The sequence below is a fragment of the Anolis carolinensis genome, chromosome 4 (genome assembly GCF_035594765.1).
Source record: "Anolis carolinensis isolate JA03-04 chromosome 4, rAnoCar3.1.pri, whole genome shotgun sequence".
NCBI classification, from domain to species: Eukaryota; Metazoa; Chordata; class Lepidosauria; order Squamata; family Dactyloidae; genus Anolis; species Anolis carolinensis.
This window is the reverse complement of record NC_085844.1, coordinates 51,213,400-51,234,124: the sequence shown is the minus strand read 5'-3', so window position 1 is coordinate 51,234,124 and position 20,725 is coordinate 51,213,400. Positions and strand designations below refer to the sequence as shown.

The following is a 20,725-nucleotide window of genomic DNA, read 5'->3' as shown; positions in this document are numbered from 1 at the left end:
TAACTCAAACAGGATTAGATAAACTCATCCACATCTTGTTACAGAATTTAGACTGAAAAGGGATTCTGGAGAACATTGGCATGCTTCTCTCCCTTACTTTTAAGGCATGTAATTCAAAACAGTAGAATGCACATGTTTGAGGAACATTCTGCTTTTCAGACTGAAGAACAGCACTGCACTCTGTTGGATGCACTGATATTGTTCTAATTTAATATATTCTCTTATCCTCAGTAAATATATATGAAAGGATTTTTTTCATTTCAGTGCTTCCAACAGTGCATTTTGACAAGAGTCTGAATGTTTTCTCCTATTCATTTTCTGTATCAAAAGAAATGAAAAAAGCAATATTAGAGTTACTGTTACATAGACAAGAACAGCAGTGGACAGGATTGTTTGAAAACAATAGCTACTGAGCTAATTCCTTAGGAGGGGGAAAAACTTCAGCTTCAAGAATTTTTCCCAAAGTAATTCACTTTATTTGACACAGTCCATTTTGCACATGACATTAATATTCTTGTCCCAAACAGATGCAGGGAAGAGGGAAAATCAGGAAATAGTTGTCATCAAGTTTACACAAATGAGCTACACTAGATTTTACTATATAGTAGCAATAATTGCCTGAAATTATTATCCAGCCAAAACCTGCGTTACTGGAAAAAAGAGGCAATAAACACATTTTGGACAATTAATATTTCTTTTTTGTTGTTCGTGTATAATGAAATACCAAATCCCCACCCAATTCAGTTACAAAAGTGAAAGACACACAAGCTGGCAGGTATGCAAGGTATATCTCTTGAGATTTTTGTTTCAGGATGTCATAATATGTTAAAGTGTTCTTTTCAAGAGACAGATGTTTAGACAAAGCTGATGGTTTGTAAAGGCAGGGAAGTGTGAAGAAGGCTTTGGCAAGTAGCCATCATCAACAGGTCTTGAATGTATAATATTGTAACAGAGAAGAAACCCAATAAATGTAACTGAGTCTTCACAATATTAGCCAGAAGCCAGGTGTTCCTTGTGATTTTATTAAGGTAAATGAGATGTAGTTAGGGCCTTTGGTAGCTACATATATTGACATTTGAAGTTGCTAACAAACCTGGTTTAGACTGTTCATTTTTCCTGTCCCCAACTCAGGAACATTTATATTAGACTAATTTGACATAAAGAAATCATATAAATTACAGCTGTTTCTATTCTAGTTCGATTTTCAAGAGTTAACAACCAAACATTACATATCGTTCCAAAATTTCATAGATAAAAACTTGTGTAGATAGGCAAGATCAGAATGTGGTCAAAATATCAAAAGTTATCAGTGAGGAAGAGGACACAAGCCAAGAAAGGCTGCAGTAGCTTAAATTTGTCTGAAGCTACAGAGATGATCAAGATTCTTCTTCCTCCTCTCTTTCCTGCTGAGTTAACTGAAAGTGCTCCTACACAGACACTATACTCCACTTTGGCAGTAGAAATGTGCCAGTTCTACTGTGCAGCATCTATGCAAACACCCCAGGAACCAGTTTGAGGATGGGACAGTGGCCACTATATCTGCTGATTTTGAATAGGAACTTTGAAGTAAGATGAGAGCAAAGAAGGGAAGTGAGAGGAGGAAAAAGAAACTGGGATATTTTAAAAGAAATTGAAAAAGCGGAATGACAGATTATTCAGGGCTATCACAGTGAGTTAATCTGCTAATCTGCAGAACTTGCTGATCAGAAGATCAGCAGTTCAAATCCGCAGATGAGGTGAGTTCCCATTGTTAGCCCCAGCTTCTTCCAACCTAACAGCTCAAAAACATGTGAATATGAGTAGATCAATAGGTAACACTTTGGTGGAAGGGTAATGGCACTCCATACAGTCATGCCAGCCATATGACCTAGGAGGTGTCTATGGACAACGCCGGTTCTTCAGCTTAGAAATGGAGATGAGCACCACCCCTCAGAGCCGGACTCAACTAGACTTAATGTCAAGGGGAAACCTTTACCTTTACTATCCTTACACTTCACAAACATCTAAGAGTTTTCACACCCAGCATGATATGATTCTCTTTCCTCAGGTGTGCTAGAAGAAATATTTTTGAAAATTACTTCCTCCAACCCTATGTCTCAAGGAAGTCAGATTGATAGCCCATATTTTCCTTTATTGCCCCTCTTATCATAGTAGGAAAACCTTTGTTAAATCTGCCTGTTAAATTCCCAGAATATTCAGATTCCTTTTTTGTTTCCTTCCTCCTCTCTAATGAAAATGCATCAGTTACTTTTAATGTACTACTGGCTTCCCCCACTTTGAGGCGTAATCTGTTCTATTCTTCGTCTTGTCCATTTATTTTTACTTAATCTTTATGTATGCCTTCCTTTTATGGTACTGATCATAAACCTTGGTAAAAGTTGGTTCATTGATAACTGTGAGATCTTTTTTTGGGGGGGGGGGGGCTTGGAGTGTATGTTAAAGAGAAAGAGGGTTTCAAACAAAACCTTTTTAATTTTTCATGGAAAACAGTGTCTTGTCCAAAATTATTTAAATGAAATGACAATCATCATTTAGAACAGTGCTAAAGCTGATTATCTTATCCTACAGCAAGAACTCATCAGCGTCAGCATCTTGATTTCCCCCCAGGATGGAGACTCTAAGCAGAGCCATTTATTTATTTATTTTCAATCTTGCGCAGGTCAAAAACATCAGTGAAACCTTATATCCCTAATACTTCAGTCAGATTCTATGCACTTCTGTGTCAGTGTACAGGAGAAAAAATGTTGCTAAGATGCTTCAGACTGGGTAGTATATGGTTGAAGTAACCATAAAAGTAATTGTTTCAATGTCCTCCACATAGTTATGCTTTTGAAGACAGAGGAGAACCAAATTCAGCACCCAATGTGAAGTCGCCAGATGAAGTAGCTGCGGGATGACATGAACAACACCAAGATGCTTCAGGTGACTATGGTCTCTTGCTTCATACTACGTCAATGTCCAATATGAGTGGCAGCAGGAGAGATGGGAGGTCCTCATCTGCAACCAGAATATGGTGCTCTGGACAGAGAGGCAAGGCCAAACATACATGTGGGAATGCAGCTGGGCATGAGTGGAATTGCCATGATCAAATGGATGGACAGGAGGGGTGCAAGCAGAAGCAGCCTGTTACCTTTATTGTTTGAAGAATGTAAGTGCCCTCCTCCAGATATTTTGGTTAGTCATTTTAATGGGAATGATTTGGGTTTGTTGAAAGGTAAGGCACTCCTTTTACAGGCACAGTGGAACTTTGGTTATCTCAGACAATGTTGGCCTGGAATTGCTATTATGTGGTCAGCAATGCTACCCTGCTAGGATTGGGCAGTGAGGGTGATCCAAAAGCCATCACTCAGGAGTTTTAAAATGTCATGGTTCAGTTTGAGGTTGTGCTCTTCTACATCCCAATATATTTTTAGAAGGAATGAGCTTTACAGAACTGATGATGTCCACTTCTCTGTTGAGCGGAATTTTTTATTTCTAGAGGGCCCAAAAGGCTAGATCCTAGTTTCATTTATTTTGTATCAAAAGTATTGTGTAAATTAGTATAAAACTGATTAAAAAGCATTGTGTAAATTAGTATAAAAACTGGTAACAGTGACTGCATTGTCTGTAGCCTCAATGGACCCTAATGGGGAAAGGGGACTAGTTGGATGGCTGTCACTTTCAATGGCAGTTAATAAAAAATTAACTGGCACTTCATTTGTGGGTGACTTCTGTTACACTTTTTAGGTTCCGTGGCTTAGGGGTCTGTGGAAAGGGTTGCTCTTCGGACTAGAATGGGAGTTTTTTTTACTCTTAGAATGTTCTGTGGCTAGAGAGGGAGAACCCTCAGAACAGCCTTCCCCTTAAGACCCACCAGGGAAGCCACTAAATTTCTCCTGATTGCCTTCAGGGTTATATGTTCACCAGAGGATGGTCTGAGGAGGTGATCATTGGGTTGATACCTGTCCCTTAGTCTAGTCTCAGATGACCATCCCACTAATGAACAGGTTCTCTTTTCTTCAGAAGTTAAACCAATCAATCAGTTGTTCAACAAATGACAGCTCAGCTCCAATGTACTTTGACCGGTCCCTTTATTTCGCAGTGGGGATTCAATTAAAAATTATACCTGTACAAATAACATTGTTACAAACAATGTTTTAAAACTAAAATATCAGCACTGGGAAGATCACAGTGGAATGAACCCTCACAAAACTGAGCCTATCCTACTGCCTTAGGGTTTCAATTAGCTTCTTAAGTATGAAGGATTTTTGGATGACAAAACTGACAACCAATATTATCACCACAGTTTTCTACTAATTACTCCTCTTAATACTGCAGCACCAAGCTACATATGAGATTGCAGAATTACTGCTGAAATATGGTTCAGGTCCTATAAAATTATTGCACTTATTCTTGTTCTTATATATTAAAAAATAAAATAAATAATGTTCTATCCTTCTGCCCAGTACATTATTACAGGAATGTAGCCTTAGAATTATGGGACTTTGGTTTATATTCCACATTTAATGAAAGTAGTTTGAACACACAACTGCTTTTCCTGAAAGCAAATGTCTTAGAAAAAAAATAGCTGATGCAAGTTCAAAAAATGTTCATCATAGTTTAGGGTATCTGTCTCTCTTCATAACTCCAAGATGGAAGTATACTGTGATAACCTAGTCTACTACAGCAATTTAAGTGAAAGATCACCATTCAATGACACAATGCATGCTTTCCAAGTGACAGGAAAGAGCTCTCCAGGGATCCTAGAAAACTACTGCTAATTTGGGTAAAAAAAAATACTGGCCTAGATGGACCAAAGATCTTATTAACTCATTCATTCCTTCTAAGTCCATTGGACTGCATAACAAATTCTATAAAACCACCTAGAAATCATAAATTGAAACTCAAATGCTATGACCAAAAGGACCAAAGGAATTGTAGTATTTATACAGACCTATTGAAATCCCTGTTATTAATGTGCTAAAGATCATTTTGTTTGGTCATTAGTATTCTGGAGTTCATGTGGAAAATCCTGGAAGAAAGCCTCATTTGTGGGAAAAATCGACAGAGCAGGGGGCACACTTACACCGATCACAATAGCAAACTGTTATAATAAGCTATCGCAAAGCTTAGTTAACAAACTAGTTACCTATTTGGTAAAGAGCCCTTAAGTCCTCCCACTAATCATTCTGTCTGTATCAGGAGTAGAGAACATGAAATCTCTCACTCTGATGGATTGCAGATTCTTCCAGCTACTCCAGCACAACCAAAGATAAAGGAAGATGGTGCTTGCAGATCAACAACATCTAAAGGACTGCATACTCTTTGCCTTTGCATTATGATTTCACAAAAACATCTTTCTCTTGGCCTCAGTGGCATGAATTTACGAATGAAAAACAACTGCCCCATCATACTACTTACAACTGATCACAATAAAATCACACCAACTTTTTGAAGTCATTTATGTTTGTAGTTGTTCATAAGTGTGAATAAAGTTCACATAGGAAAAGTCATTGGAAAATTACCCAAACTAGAAAATCGCACAAAGGCAATTATCAATTAAAATAAGTTTATTTACCATGGTTCTATAACATACAACTTATCAATTCATTCAGTATAATTCAGTGGTTCTCAACTTGTGGATCCCCAGATGTTTTGGCCTTCAACTCCCAGAAATCCTAACAGCTGGTAAACTGGCAGGGATTTCTGGGAGTTATAGGACAAAACACCTGGAGACCCACCGGTTGAGAACCACTGATATAACTCAACATGTCTTATATACCGAAGCTTTGCAATATGAACCACAGAAATACATTTGCATTGTCTCTATTCCCTTTTGATCTTTATTACACTTGCACATAAAGAACCCTCACATTTTGTTAAGGAATAGAAACCACAAAGTCTATAGAAGTGTATAAATACAATCTGCTTGCCTTTAGACTTTCATCTCCTACACTAGTGATTCAAGAGATGTTCTCATTTGTTCTGAATACAGATATCTAAAGTCCTTTAACACATAAATGGACAGAAAGGGAGGGAAGGAGGAAAGAAAGGAAGAAGGGGAGGAAAGAAAGAAAGGAAGAAAGAAAGAAAAGAAGAAAGGAAAAGGGAAGGAAGAAAGGAAGAACTTGTTTTGTAATATAACATGCAGGTTTGATGTATTTCTTAAAATGACATTTAAAAAGTAGATGATGTTTGGAAATTATGAAGGAAAGGGTTTGGGTTCTTTTATTTTTATGAAAATACTGAGAGTGACAATAATCTGCTGTAGGGCTTTTCTTTTCATTTATAATGCATTAATATGTGCATGGTATGTTCAAAAGTACGTTTGTGCTCCATCAGTTAAATCATAAGGTACAGCTAAATGTGATTGTTATTTCTAAACTGAGGAAGCCTATTAAATGAATGGGACTTGTTAAGTGTAACTTTCATTGATTCAGTGGGTTCACTCAGAAATCTCAATTGGGTTTAGCTTGCAGTTGTATCAAAACAATCTCAAACTTACTTACCTATTTACTTGATTTATCTCTTTATTGTTAGTTCTTGCTCAAAGAAATTAGGAAGACTGAAAAAGCTCTCAGTGATATTTATGCAGTAATTTTTTGAATTTATATTCAAGAATCTGCTTTGCTTAAGTGCCAAAAAGCACAGCAAAACCTTAAAATCAACACCACTGTGATCATGTTGAGTATATGTTGCTTGTAATTAATTTTCTATAAAATGACAGACATGTGTGAATGAAGCATGGATGTCATTAAAAGCCCTGCAACTGTTTTCCTGTTTTTATAGAGTGCACAGAATGCTGACTAGCAAATAAATGCCATGACAATTTTGGCAACCAGAAATAATTAATAGTCCCATTCTGGGTATAAGCAGATTCTCATATTGATTTCATTCCCATATTGACTCAGTCAGCATCAATGACTGAATCTATATTTCCTGCTGTTGTGTAAAGAAATATGCACATAGCTCTGATCAGATTAATGGGCCTGTCAACCCTGTGCCATATTTGGGAAATCAGAGACTGGATCAGTTCCCTTTATACCCTAGGAGTTATCCCTATGTAGGCATGGGTACTAGACACTACTACACCTGTATGATTTCTAGGTTCAGGCCAGTAGAACTGGCCAGTAGGTGTCAGGATGACAACAAAAATATGAATGAAAACTTCTATCAATATAGATCTATTTATATCTTCTGCGGCTTTTTGTTTTTGATCAATTTATGCTAGGCATAACTGTAATCTACATTCTCCAAGTCAGTTCAAATGTATTCAACAAAAGGAAGGAAGAATCCAGGTAGCATGAAAGAAGGGAGAATAACTTCTGACCTGACATTACCAAAAATGCAAATAAAAAGAGACACTAAGATGAAAACAAAATAGTGTCATGGATTTACATATGGGGTTTTTGATGGAAACTAGGGCTGGGTTTTAGATCAAAACTCACCATCTCAAAACCACTCCTTTTCATCCGCCTGCAGGACTTGAGGTAAGTACGTATACGCTTTCTGGCACGCTCTTGGTACTCAGGGAATTGTCGCCTGCATGAGTCAATGATAGCCTGGATCTTTTCTTTGGGCTGCTTAGAGATTGGGACCATTCGGTCCAAGTTTTCATCTACAAACAGCCTGACAAACATCTGTTGGCAAGAGGGAGACAGAGGAGAAGGATTTGGAGGGGTGCTTGTTTCTTTTTCTAAGCTTCCTGTCTCAGTTACAGATAGGAAGACATTTTCTTGGTTGATTGGTTTTAACACTGTGAAGAGAGCTTTGTCATGGAAAGCCAGAAATGTTAAGCAAACAAGGATTTTATTTTAGGGTTGACAAAAAAGACAAGAAAAGATTAGACTGTAGTGTATAGAAATTGTGAGGGAAATAAAACACAGATTCTACAAATAGGTACAAACCCTTACATCAGTTATTAACAATGCACTATAACTGCTATATTGTTTTTGAGCTCTTGTTCCTTCCTCTTCCTCTGATGTGACCAATCTTTTCATGTGTTATCATGCAAAATTATATAAATCTGAAAAATAACAGAAAATGGCTGACCACTGGAATACTCTTCAATGACTATCTGCAGCCAGGATACACTGAGCAAACATGCACACACATATAAACACAGAAACAAATAGCTGAGATATGCCTTTCAGGAAAAGATGCTTTAAACAACCACATTTGGTGAACCCACATCTGGTGCAGAGGCAAAAGGTTTAACATATTTAACACAGAAAAGGCAAACAGTTCCCCTTCAAAAACAAAAACCTCTTTTATTTCACATCTACTTTTAAACAAAAGCCCAAAACAAAGAAATGAAATTCAGATAATAAAGCAGTGCATAACTCACGTTAAAAGCTTTCAGACGCTCAGCTTCCACTCCATCAGATTCATTAACTTTCTCAGCATCTTCATGGTCATCATGGTCATCTTCATCTTCCTCTCCACGGTTTAGAGAGAGATCTTCAACACCTCTGTCCATGCTTTCATTCTTCCCAGACTCATAGCTTGAATAGCTGTGAGCAGGTGACTAGGAGTAAAAGAAACCATTTTGTAAAAAACGCCTGAAGTAACCGTCAACTCACCTGAACAAATCTTAGCCTTTAAAAAAGAAATGGCTGGGTTTTATTGAATTGGTAGAATTGCAGTCCTGATCCTTTTGTAGAGAGTTTCTGATGAAAGCAGGAGGTCAATGAGCATTTTATGTATATGCGTAATTTACAAATGCATGATTTAGGCCTAACATTCACATCAGAAGAAGACAGCTGATGTGATTCAGGTCAAACATTGATCTGGACTTGTAAGGACCAATTTAATGTTTCAGCTCTGCCAAGACATCAAAGTCCAGCCTTAGGCAACTTACTGTATTTTTTTCTGACTAGTCAAGCAGTTTTCTGTTCTATATTTTGTATATATTTTGCAAAATGTAAGGTTCTGAAACCTACATATCAGAAGATGAAAAGGAAATAGGTGTGACTGATGTCTTTATAGAGTAAAAAACAAATGTCTAAGTGAATAGCACAGGCTTGCTATCTCGGTTTGAGCATTCATCCATTTAACTCAAAATAAAAGAGACAATAGAAGAACTTGACACACTCTGAGAGTGGGGGGCATACTGCATCTACATGATCAAACTTAGCCATGTATGATCCAATCTTCTGATGGCAGATACCCAGAAATATGGTGTCCAGTTACATTCTTAGGTGACTGGATACTTAGTAGTTTTGCACAGATCTCATTTCAATTGGACAAGAAAAATTTGGTAGGCAATTTATTTTATTTTACATTTATATTATATTTATTTATTTAATTTAAAGACTACTGTAGTTAGACTTGTTTCTGATTGGATAGATAAGTACTGGAAATAATATAACCATACTTCCTATTGTTCATGGCAACATCCATTGTAGTCACACCTTATTGTGATCTCATTATGGTAGCATCGAATGAGGTCACATCTAGCTCTGACAATTTTTTTATTGCTGCTAATGCTATTCTTGGATGTTAAATTCCCTAAGTATGAGACAAGATGACAAATGCTTGTTAGAAGTATAAGGTATGGCATATACTTATACACACACACACACACACACACACACATACATATACATACACACTCATACAATCTATATATTGTATTGTATTGATGCACAGGGTATTTAATTCCCTAGGAATGTAAGTCTCTATGACTAGTTAAATTATGTTTCCTATGTGGTAAGTGATTTCATGCTATACATACAATGAAAAGACAATATATAAGAAAATGTCAAGACAAGAAGAATTGTATGTTCCTCCTCAAAATGATGTGTGCTACTTTCTTTATATTATATTAATAACCTAAAAATATTAATATGGCTGCTCATTCTTCCATGTTAATTATCCTAAAATTCCAATGCCTACTACTTAAGTGGAGTGTGATGCTAAATCTCCTAGTTAGGATTATACAGAAGTTGGGAACTCAGATTGGGAACCTAGGTTACCAGAAGGTGGGAAGAGTAACCTTTTCACAGATAAAAGTTACCTACCAAAAAAAAAAAGAAACCTAACACCTTTGACTAGAGCAAGCATGGGCAAACTTCGACTCTCTGGGTGTTTTGGACTTCAATTCCCAGAAATCCCAGCCAGCTTACTAGCTAGTACAGGCCCGTAGCTAGGATTTTGATTCGGGGGGGGGGGGGGGATACAAAATCCAGCATATCTATCTTATTTGCTGTGTCATAACAAAATAATAATAATAATAGCCTGGAATTTTCTTGGGGCTTCTGCAGTGTAAGTATTGTGTCAGAAGGTATCCAGTACCTCCTTACATAAGATCTTTTCTACTACTGAATAACAGCAGCCGGACAGCACTAGGGTACACTTCTACAGCTACTCGGTGACTGAGGAGACGAAACTATGCTTTAGTACAGGCATGGGCAAACTTTGGCCCTCCAGGTGTTTTGGACTTCAACTCCCAAAATTTCTAACCCCTATTAGGCTGTTACAAATTGTGGGAGTTGAAGTCCAGAACACTCAGAAGGCCACAGTTTGCCCATGCCTGCTCTAGGACCTCCAGTATATTCAAACCACAGGTATGATATTTGAAGACCTTTATTTAGGAAGATCTTCATGATGATAAGAGATTTTTGACAGTAGAATGCTGCTGTCTCCTTTGGAGGTTTTTAAACAGAGGCTGGATGGCAATCTATTAGAAGTATTTTCATTATATATTCCTGCATTGCAGGGGGTTGGACTCGCTGGCCTGTGTGGTCTCTTCCAACTCTATGGTTCTATTATGCTGTATTTTCTAAGAGCAGAAGATATTAGATGGCAACATTGTAGGGGTAAAGGGAGTCTGAATTTTTGTTTGCAAAGCTTTTCCTTTTGACATGTTAGGAGTTACAATATTCTGAATTCTTTGGATTAGATGAGAAGTTGCCTGGTTAAATCACATGTGACCATTTCATTAAACACTGACTCAGTCAACTGTCAAAACCTTGGCAGCTACATGAAAAATCCAATACAAAATATTTAGGTTTCCTGTAACACTTTACAATTTAGACAACTTGCCATCCTGCACATATATTTGGCATGCTATGCAAATAAACTTATCTCAATGTAGCTAAAATCTGGAACAATTGGTGATTACCTGCATCATTCTTGGACTAGAGGTGCAACTACACTGTATGCTGTCTGACACTACTTTAACTTTTATAAAGTCTTTAGTCTTCCCTGCCAAAGAGTACTGATGCCTCACCAAACTTCATCTTCCATGATTCCATAGCATTCAGCCATTGCAGTCAAAGTGGTGTCAAAATGTATGAATTCTCCAGTGTAGATGCAACCTAGGACAAGGTGGGCAAATGGTTGATTTCCAGGATTGTTACTTTATTGTTACAGTCTTTCACTACAACTCCAAGATCCCACAGATAAAGCATAAGGCAGAAGACATCTTCTCTCTGTGTGTGTCAAAGTGTGTCAGTCTGTCTGTCAGTACCACAAAGGCTTTTGCTAGGTGAACTGGCCCTTTGTGATGTCACTGGATTGGCTGTTGCTAGGTGAAGGATTGGCTGTTGCTATGTGAAGTGGCCCTCAGTGGTTTCACTGGGAAACAAAAGTGGCAAGTTTATGAGGGGAAGGAAGGAAAGAGTCATAAAGAAAGCCAGGTTACCACAGCAAAAGAGCTGGAGAAGGGAGAAAGGGCAGGTGAAGGGAGGAAGTAAAGAGAGAAAGGGAGGAGGGAAGAAAAAAGGAGGGAAGGAATAAAGAAAGAGAAAGGAAAGGGAAAAAGTATAAGGAGAGGGAAAGATAAAGAAGTGAAGGCAGTGGCCCCTCCGACACAGAGACAAAGCCAAGTATGTACTCTAGTACAAATACAAGATTATGGCAACCAACCTGGTTGATAACTGACAAATAGGGGAGAAAATGTGGAGGCATGAAGATTACTGTGGACGCAGACTTCAGCCAGGAAATCAGGAGACATTTACTTCTTGGGAAGAGAGCAATGGCCAATCTCGATAAAATAGTGAAGAGTAGAGACATCACACTGGCAACGAAGGTCCGCATAGTTAAAGCAATAAGGAAGGCTAGGCGAAGGAAGATAGACACATTTGAACTGTGGTGTTGGAGAAAAATTCTGAGAGTGCCTTGGACCACAAGAAGATCCAACCAGTCCATATTCCAAGAAATAATGCCCGACTGTTCACTGGAGGGAAGGATATTATAGGCAAAGATGAAGTACTTTGGCCACATAATGAGAAGACAGGAAAGCTTGGAGAAGATAATGATGCTAGGGAAAATTGAAGGAAAGGGGAAGAGGGGCCGACCAAGGGCAAGATGGGATGGATAGTATCCTTAAAGTGACTGGCTTGACCTTGAAGGAGCTGGGTGTGGCGACGGCCGACAGGGAGCTCTGGTGTGGGCTGATCCATGAGATCATGAAGAGTCGGAAGTGACTGAATGAATAAACAACAAAAACAAATAAAATAACTAGTTTTGAACATACTGGAGCTCACAGTCTTCCCACACTTGAACTCCATTCCTGTTTATTCCCCACCACAAGCTTGATAAAAGTGTATCTCAAGCATTTAGAACTATAACTCTCTAAAATCCACACACCACATGTCCAGTAGCTATTCGGTGTAATAGAATCTCAGAATTACAGTACAAAAACATAATTTGGGAAACTTTGCCCTTTACTAATCAAGAAATAAAAAGGATGTGTACAACTGTTTCCCTGGAAAGAAAAAGCCACCCATCTGGATCTCATTTATTGAGTGGATAAACAAAATGTGAAGATGTAGATTTCTCTAAGGAACCCATTCCTAGATCCTTTCTTATTATCAATGCACTATCAGATGAGAAAATTCATTCTACTGGAGAGATACAAGCACAACCAGGACCTGGAAAAGTAATGTTTCTAAGGAAATGTCCTTCCCACTCAGCTTTCTTACAACCTCATTTACCTTTAGAAGGTATTATGCTTGCGCTCCTATTATGCTTAAGCTCCAGATGGAAGACGGATTGCCCACCGCCTATCACATGACGTAAAGGAACTTCCCCTGGCAGCATGTCTTCCAACTGGAGGAAAAGCATCATACAATGTCTTCTATGTTGTGCTGGCTCCATTGGAGCCAGCACACTTCTGCACCACCTGGGCAATTCTTCCCCCATGTGATGGGGAAGAGTCACTGCAAGGGAGTGACTCGCAGAGTGACAGATTCACCCCAGCTACCCCTCATTTTGGTGGTGAAGGTCCTTAAACTCAGCAGCATAACTTAAAACTGGAAATAAATTTGTCTATTGCTGTTAAACAAACTGTTGCTGTTATCAATCTGTTGCAAATCAATAAATCCTGATCATGGTTTTGATGCTGTAATGAACTGAATGAGAACACAACATAACAATTAAAATCAAGTATAAATATATCATTAAAATCAAGTTAAAGTTCATCAAATTAACCAGTGAGGTCTTTTTCTAATTAGTCCTGACTGGGAAGGTGGAGAAGAGTGGTTCAGAGATCGGCAACTAGGTTACCAATTGGAGGCTGTACAGAGAGAAAACCACACCCATGTCATGGCAGCTCCATTGGCTGATGGTCCGCTTCCAGGCTAAATACTGCTAGTTTATCACCTATAAAACCCTAAATGGTTCAGGCCCAAGCTATTTGCAAAACTGCATCTCCGCTTACAAACCGGCATAGATATTGCGGTCTGTGGGGGAGGCCCTTCTCTTGGTCCCATCCCTGTTTCAAGTGCGGCTGATGGGAGGGGGATTTCTCTGTGATCATTCCCCGCCTCTGGAACTCCCTCCCTCCCGAAACAATTAAAAACTGCCCCTTCCCTCCTCTCTTTTAAAAAGCTGTTAAAAACTCATTTATGCAATCTAGTTTATGGAGAGAAAGAGGATTAGCACTCTATTTAACATTCTGATTTAGATAATAAAAATCTACCTTCAACTTGCTGGCTATACTTTTTGTACTATACTTTTAATGTTTCAATTTTTTCATTATTAGACTTATTAGTTAAATGTGTTTATTTGTATTTCTAAATTTTAATTTTTATAAGTATACCTTGATGTTGTTTACCTTATTGTTACAATTTGATCTGTTTACTTTTTTTGTCAGCATTGAATGTTTGCCTTTTTTTGCAAACTGCCCTGAGTCCCCTTGGGGAGATAGGGAGGGATAAAAATAAAGTTTGTTTATTATTATTATTATTATTATTATTATTATTATTATTATTATCATCATCATCATCATCATCTAAGAAAATGAAATTGGATTGCAGTGGCCCTGAAGTTATAGGTATTCATAGATCCACTTCCATCACTGGAAGCTTAGCTGGGCTCTGTCAGCTTTGACTGGTTAGCTACCTATAATCTTTCAAGGATAGATGTAACCTATAAATAATAGTCCATGCGCTGGTAACTTTCTTGTTAGACTATTCCAACATACTCTTTGTGGGGCTGTCTTTGATGATCATTCAAACATTGCAACTAGAGCAAATTGTAGCAGATATACTGCTTACCATAAGTCCAATTTTATGAGGCACCAAAATTCCACTAGTTATTAATACGCTTCTGTTCAAAATTAAAAGCATTGACAGCAACATACACACCTCAAAATGGATTGGGTTGTTAGCAGATCACCTGAAGCAAAATGCTACTAAAAAAAGAGACACGAGACTATGATGAATCTATCTTCTTCAGAGATCAATAGCTGCATCAGCAGAAGAGAACTAATAGTTCCAATAGTGAAAAATTATCTGGTGATGCAGAAACATTAGAAGAGACATTGCTGGACAGCAGTAGTAGTGGAAAGTAAAACTGACAGAGAATCTCTTAGAGATAATGGCAGTGGCACTTTAGTTAATGCGTTTTAATACTGCATAAAAGGCGGCACTAATAAACCACTTATGAATGCATTTTACTTTGAAAATCATATGATGAGACAATCCAAAATAAAGCAAGTGGTAGGGCTAGAAGATGAAACTGTTCAATCAGAAAGTACACAATCAAATATTGGCAAAGAGAAAAGTATTCACTAGAAAATTCACTCACTGAATTTTTGGAAGCCAACAATTTGTTCATTGCAAATACACACTTCAGGCAGCTAAACAAAAGATTATATACATGAAAATAACTAATATCCAATAACTAATTGATTATAGACTATATAATAGGAAGTAAAAGTAGATACGTTCAATTCACCTACAAAAAAAACCCCACAGATCTGTAGCTGATTGTGCCAAAGACAGTGAACTGCTAATCTCAAAAATTAAGTAGTGCTTAAAAAATGTAATCAATCTGAGTGCAAAAATATAAGGAACATATCTGAAGAATTCAAAGGATATATAAAGAACATATTATCAATCTTAAACGTAATCAATCACAAATTAACATAAATGTAGTCTGACATTAGGAACATTATAAAGGAAGAATCTGAAAAAACCTGTAGTCAAAAGGAATGAAAAGCCTCATTGGGTAACTGGTAAAACTCTTCAGATGGTTGAGCACAGATTAAGATCACAATCTTGAATCCTACAGGTCAGCTACTTGTGCATATGGTTGCTGTTCTGTGCCTTCAAATAATTTCTGACTTATGGCAACCTATCACAGAGTTTTCATGACAACCTTTGTTCAGAGTGGGTTTGTCTTTGTCTTTCTCTGTGGCTTATTGGGGGTGGCTTGCCTAAGATCACCCAATTTATTGCCCTGCTCAAATGAAAGCAAGACCAAATCAGGAGCAATATGGTCCCAACAATGGCAATGAAGGCATTTACTATCCAAGCACAGCCTCTGCCACTGCCAAAGTCAGTTCAGAAGTAGTAAAATGTTATTTCCTTACTTGGAAACAGAGTACCAAGACTTTGTTTCAGAAATTTGTTCAAATTCTGAAAATATTAACTGATTTTTAAATAACCGCAATTTTCCATGGCTGCATGAAGAAAATTAATTGCTTGGAGTGATGATATGCAGAATCTAAGAACCTTAAAATGTCATATAAAAAAGACAGGTAGCCCAAAGGTTGAAACTGTGAAATACCAAATCCTTAATCTTAAACAGAATCTTGATTTATAATATTTTCTATATGAAGCTATAGATAGCAGAGACAAAAGAAACATACTATCTTGATTGGCCACGGATAGCCCAAATTAATCCTCTGTTGTCCCACTTTTCCAGCTTCTTTCAAAATGTCTTTTCTTTCCTCCTGCTAATTTCCTCTTTGATCCTTTTTTTTTTTTTTTTTTTTGCAATTGGAGTTCAAAATTCAGTAGCAGTCTATACACAATTCAGCTGGGAAAGGAGAGGTTGGGGCAATCATGCTCTTCCCATTAGTTCAGCCAAAAGCACACTACGGTAGGTTCTCTTAGCTTGTATCCTCATAACTTTTGCTATTTTGATCACACTCTGATGTTTATTAGACATGTGTCCTATTTTTCTGTAAAATGCTAGAGAGTATGAATGAAATCCTAATATGGAATTGTCAAACCACCTGATGCCTAGTTTGCCTTGCCTTCCACGTAAGTTTGAACATCTTACACTGAAAAGTGCACTATATTTGCGGAAGCCAGGGGAAAGTGATTGTCCAAGCAACACTTGACTGCAGTTCTGTAGTTGAGTACAGCCACGGACCTCCTAGATCTCCTGTGACTACGCCAAATAACAGAACTCTAGACTGATGCAACCTGAGCCTCCTCCAGCTACTAAACAGCCATGGGCACATTTTGGAGCTTAGAAGCTGCCTTTTGGTAAAGAGAGAAGGTAGCACACAATTGGGTATTGAATACAACCTTCCACAATATCCCAAATATACTGTACTCTGATAGGAACCCATGTTACACCATGTTACCATGTAACCCATGTTACACCAGTTTATGTCATTACAATCCCAGCTGAGGTCTAGGGCACAATTGCTACCTGTTAGTAAGACAGTGCTATGTGTTTCATTCAACTAAATTAACACATCAGGTGTATTGGAAGAAATTGTACTATCCAAATGCTAAATCACAATCCAATGTCCAGCTCAGTCAACTTCTGCACTATGACTTCCTATGTGTTTTTTTTTTTTTTAATATTCTATATTGGGCTTCGGTACAGATAAAATGGGTGTCTATTATTATACATTTAATTTAATTAATTAGATCTGTGGCCCTGAAAAAAAGGAGACTGAAAGGCTCTAAGCCAAGCCTACACAACCTGTGGCCCTTCAGGAGTTTTGGACTCCTCTCAGAATTCCTGACCAGTGGACAAGCTGGCTAGGGCTTCTGGGAGTTGTGGGCTCAAAATCTGGAGGGTTGCAGGTTATGCAGAACCTACTCTAATCAATCCTTATTGGTTTAATTAAAAGTAGAGAGGAAGTAGCTAAATCTACTTACATTGTGTCTACGTCTGCTGTTCTCCTATTGTTCTCCAACAAGTCCAAGTAAGAGATCTTCCCCTATATATGGATGCTATTGATGTGGATCCAGATCTTTGCATAAAATTGATTTTCATCAAGAATCCAGATACTCAGAACAGAAAAATGTTTAAAGCCAAGCATTTTCCTTTAGGTTTCCAGACATTTTCGCAATAATTGGGGTGGGGGATGGGGTAGATAGTGTTCTTTTTTCGTGGCTAGAAATTTATGGGTTTTTATCTTTAGAAAATATGAATTTTAGGCATAAATCAGTTTCAAGTGCCATGTTAACTGCAAAATGATGCCCCGGGGAAGGAATGAAAATCCTATATAAATTGATATGATTTGTAATCATCTAGTAAACAGAAACTGGGAGGTAGTTCCATGAAAATATCGTCTCGTTGTGCTTCAGCAGTGAAAAAAAAGCAAATTTGCTGTCATGAAATATTAGGAGAGAGACTAAAAATAAAACTGCAAGTATAAAATTGTTATAGAAACATGCAGAGTATCGAAATTTGGAATACCACATGTTTTTGTGTTACCCTAAATCAAAAATGATGATGTAAAATGGAAAAGATACAAGAATGAATCTTAAACAGTGGATGGAATAGTAACTACATTCTGAGCATTTCTGCAGAAAAGTGGCCTAGAAATATTGTAAGAAGTCTTGAACAGATCTTTAAATGCTAATAGCAACCACACCAAAATTATAGAAAAAATATAATCATTTCTAAACAATAGAAGGATAACTTAGGGATAAAGGAGATCACATGATGATTGGAACACATCTGGAAATATATCTAAAGGAAAAATGGAGAGAGAGGAACAGAAGGAGGGGACTGAACGTCTGTCATTAGATCATTAGATTCTCAGTACAGGCAGTCCCCAAGTTATGAACAAGATACGTTCTGTAGGTTTGTTTTTAAGTTGAATTTGTTTGTAAGTCAGAACAGCAACATTTTTAAGGATGGCATAGTGAAGGATTAATACCCAGAATGTTTGTTTTGCTGTCTGTGCCCTGTTCAGATTTCACCTCACTTTCTATCCCTGTAATAATTAGATTTTGAAAAATTTGGCTTGCTGTGGAAACAAGGATTGGTGAGAAAACTTCCGTGGAGACACCTTTTCGCCATGATAACTCTTCCAGAAGTGAACTTCTCTTCCTAGGGGTAGGTTTCTCTCACTTTCTATAGTCTCACCTCCATTCGTAACTCTGAGTCATTTGTAAATCAGATGTTTGTAACTTGGCGACTGCTTGTATTTTAAAACTGTATCACTATCACCATTTGCATAGCATCATATCCCTATACATTTGGTCATTTTAGTACCATGATGACAATGGCAACAACAGTGAGAATGAGGGAAATACAGAAAGAACAATGTAATTCTAGGCTACATCAAAAGTATAGTGATGAGATTGAGGGAAGCAATAGTACCACTCTATTTTGCATTGGTCAGAACTCTCCTGAAATACTGTATACAATCCAATAAAGATATTAAATACTTGAATGTGTCCAGAGAAAGGTGATCAAAATGTTCAAAGGTCTGGAAACTATGCCCTATGAGGACTATTTTAGGAAGCTGGTTATGTTTACCCTGAAGAAGAAAGAGTTAAGAGGGGACATGGTTCCACCAGATAAAACCTCAAGCAGAAGACATACAATTATTACAAGTATTATTAAAGACTCTTAATGTGATTGCTCATGAAAAAAATGAGAAAATTCATCCCCTCCCAAAAGAGTACAAGATTCATATAACATTTGTGGATGATGCAAATTCAGGAACATTCATTGCAACTAAAACAGGCAACTGCTGCATGTTACTGTAGTAGGAGGCCTGTGACTCGTTGACATTGTGTTTCCTTACTGCAATGTTCAGGTGACAACCACTGGCTGGAAACTCCATAGCTCATACTATCTCTTATTTTGGTCCTATTGATTTCAGAGTAAATTTGGACTTGACATCCATTGAAGAGAGGATATTCTCAAATATAGAAGTGTAGTAAAACAGCTCTTGGGACAGAGAGGACTAATCTCTATAAAGAAGCGAGTAGGGCTACCTTACTCAGAATGTGTGGCTAAATTTTCACACACATTTTCCACTTTAAAAATTAGATACTGGATATACAATCCCCAGGGCTACTTACCCTAGGCTCAATCTGAGAAGGAAGAGTGGAGAGCAAGGGTGTTTCATTTGGGTTACTCCTAAGAATAGAATCACTAGCTGCCATGGCTGGACTCAAGGTCTATACCTGCTACATTTTAGGCTTTCATAGTGTTCTTGCTCTTTTATTATGTTGCTCCGTGGATTAGATAGAACAGACTCAGCAGGACTCATGGGTAAGACTTTTCCACCTTATAGAGGTAAGTGGGATTTTGATTAGATGACCTTTGAAATACTATGTAAACAATAACCATGGATGCAGACATAATTTCTTTTGTAAGATTTTAGTAGTCACCACCTTCAAACCATATGTTACAGGGAAAACCGTAGTATAAAAATATCTTTCAAAAGGAAAGTTTTTACTGTAAAATATTTTGCTAATGATAGCTGAAAATGTGTGAAATTTCAGAAAGTATCAATGCAAATAAGAGAGAGAGAGAAAACAATAAACTGACATCTGAATATGAAATCCAATGCCCTGAAAATATGCTTCTTCATTTTTCTAGAGAACCCCGCTAATGTGATTTTTGTGCCTTCTCATTATTATGCAAAGCACAATATAACACAGGACTAAAGCATAATCTTTCCATATTTATTTAATATAATTTCACTTCACAGCTTGATCGAGGGCCAGAAAAGCTAAAGTGGTGGTTATATAAAATCTGTTCAGGGCATGAAATAACTCTTTTCATGGAATTGATTTGATAGAGTAATTTTTTTTAATGACTTTTTGCCTAACATCAATTTATTAAACAAATCTTTAGGAGGTTAACTGATAGAAAGCAATTTGACTGCAAGAGAGTTTCATCAAGGCCAGCAACTATCCAAAGTCTACTAGTATGTTTACATTATGATATTGGGAGTAATGAGAAATTTTAAATACATATATTTCAAATAATTCTCCATTCAAGAACTGAATATGTTCAGCATGGTTACATTTGGATATAACAAAAAGCCCCAAATCCTTGGTTTTTATAAGGAAGGACATGCACTATGAAGCTCAGAGCATCCTGTCTTTCTTTAAATGTATAAGCTCACACTGTTAACATGATTTATCACTAGTGATTTAGGAGCCCCTAGTGGTGCAGTGGGTTAAACCCTTGTGTCGGCAGGACTGATTACTTAAAGGTTGGGTTGCTGACCTGAGGGTTGCGAGTTCGAATCCAACCCAGGGAGAGGTCAGATATGCTCCCTCTATCAGCTCCAGCT

General features: G+C 37.5%; 1 protein-coding gene across 5 annotated transcripts in view; it reads right to left on the bottom strand.

The window, feature by feature from the left end:
* nol4 (nucleolar protein 4) overlaps nt 1-20,725 on the bottom strand; it is a 151,228-nt gene that overhangs the window by 13,167 nt on the left and 117,336 nt on the right. For 4 of the 5 annotated variants that reach the window (XM_003223511.3, XM_008114894.3, XM_062980408.1 and 1 more), the window contains exons 7-8: nt 8,327-8,506; nt 7,428-7,619 (exon numbers count right to left, since the gene is read on the bottom strand). In XM_003223511.3, the coding sequence (XP_003223559.3) occupies nt 7,428-7,619; nt 8,327-8,506 (372 nt within the window). The remainder of the gene's footprint in view (nt 1-7,427; nt 7,620-8,326; nt 8,507-20,725) is intronic. The other variant, XM_003223512.4, reaches the window with a different exon arrangement.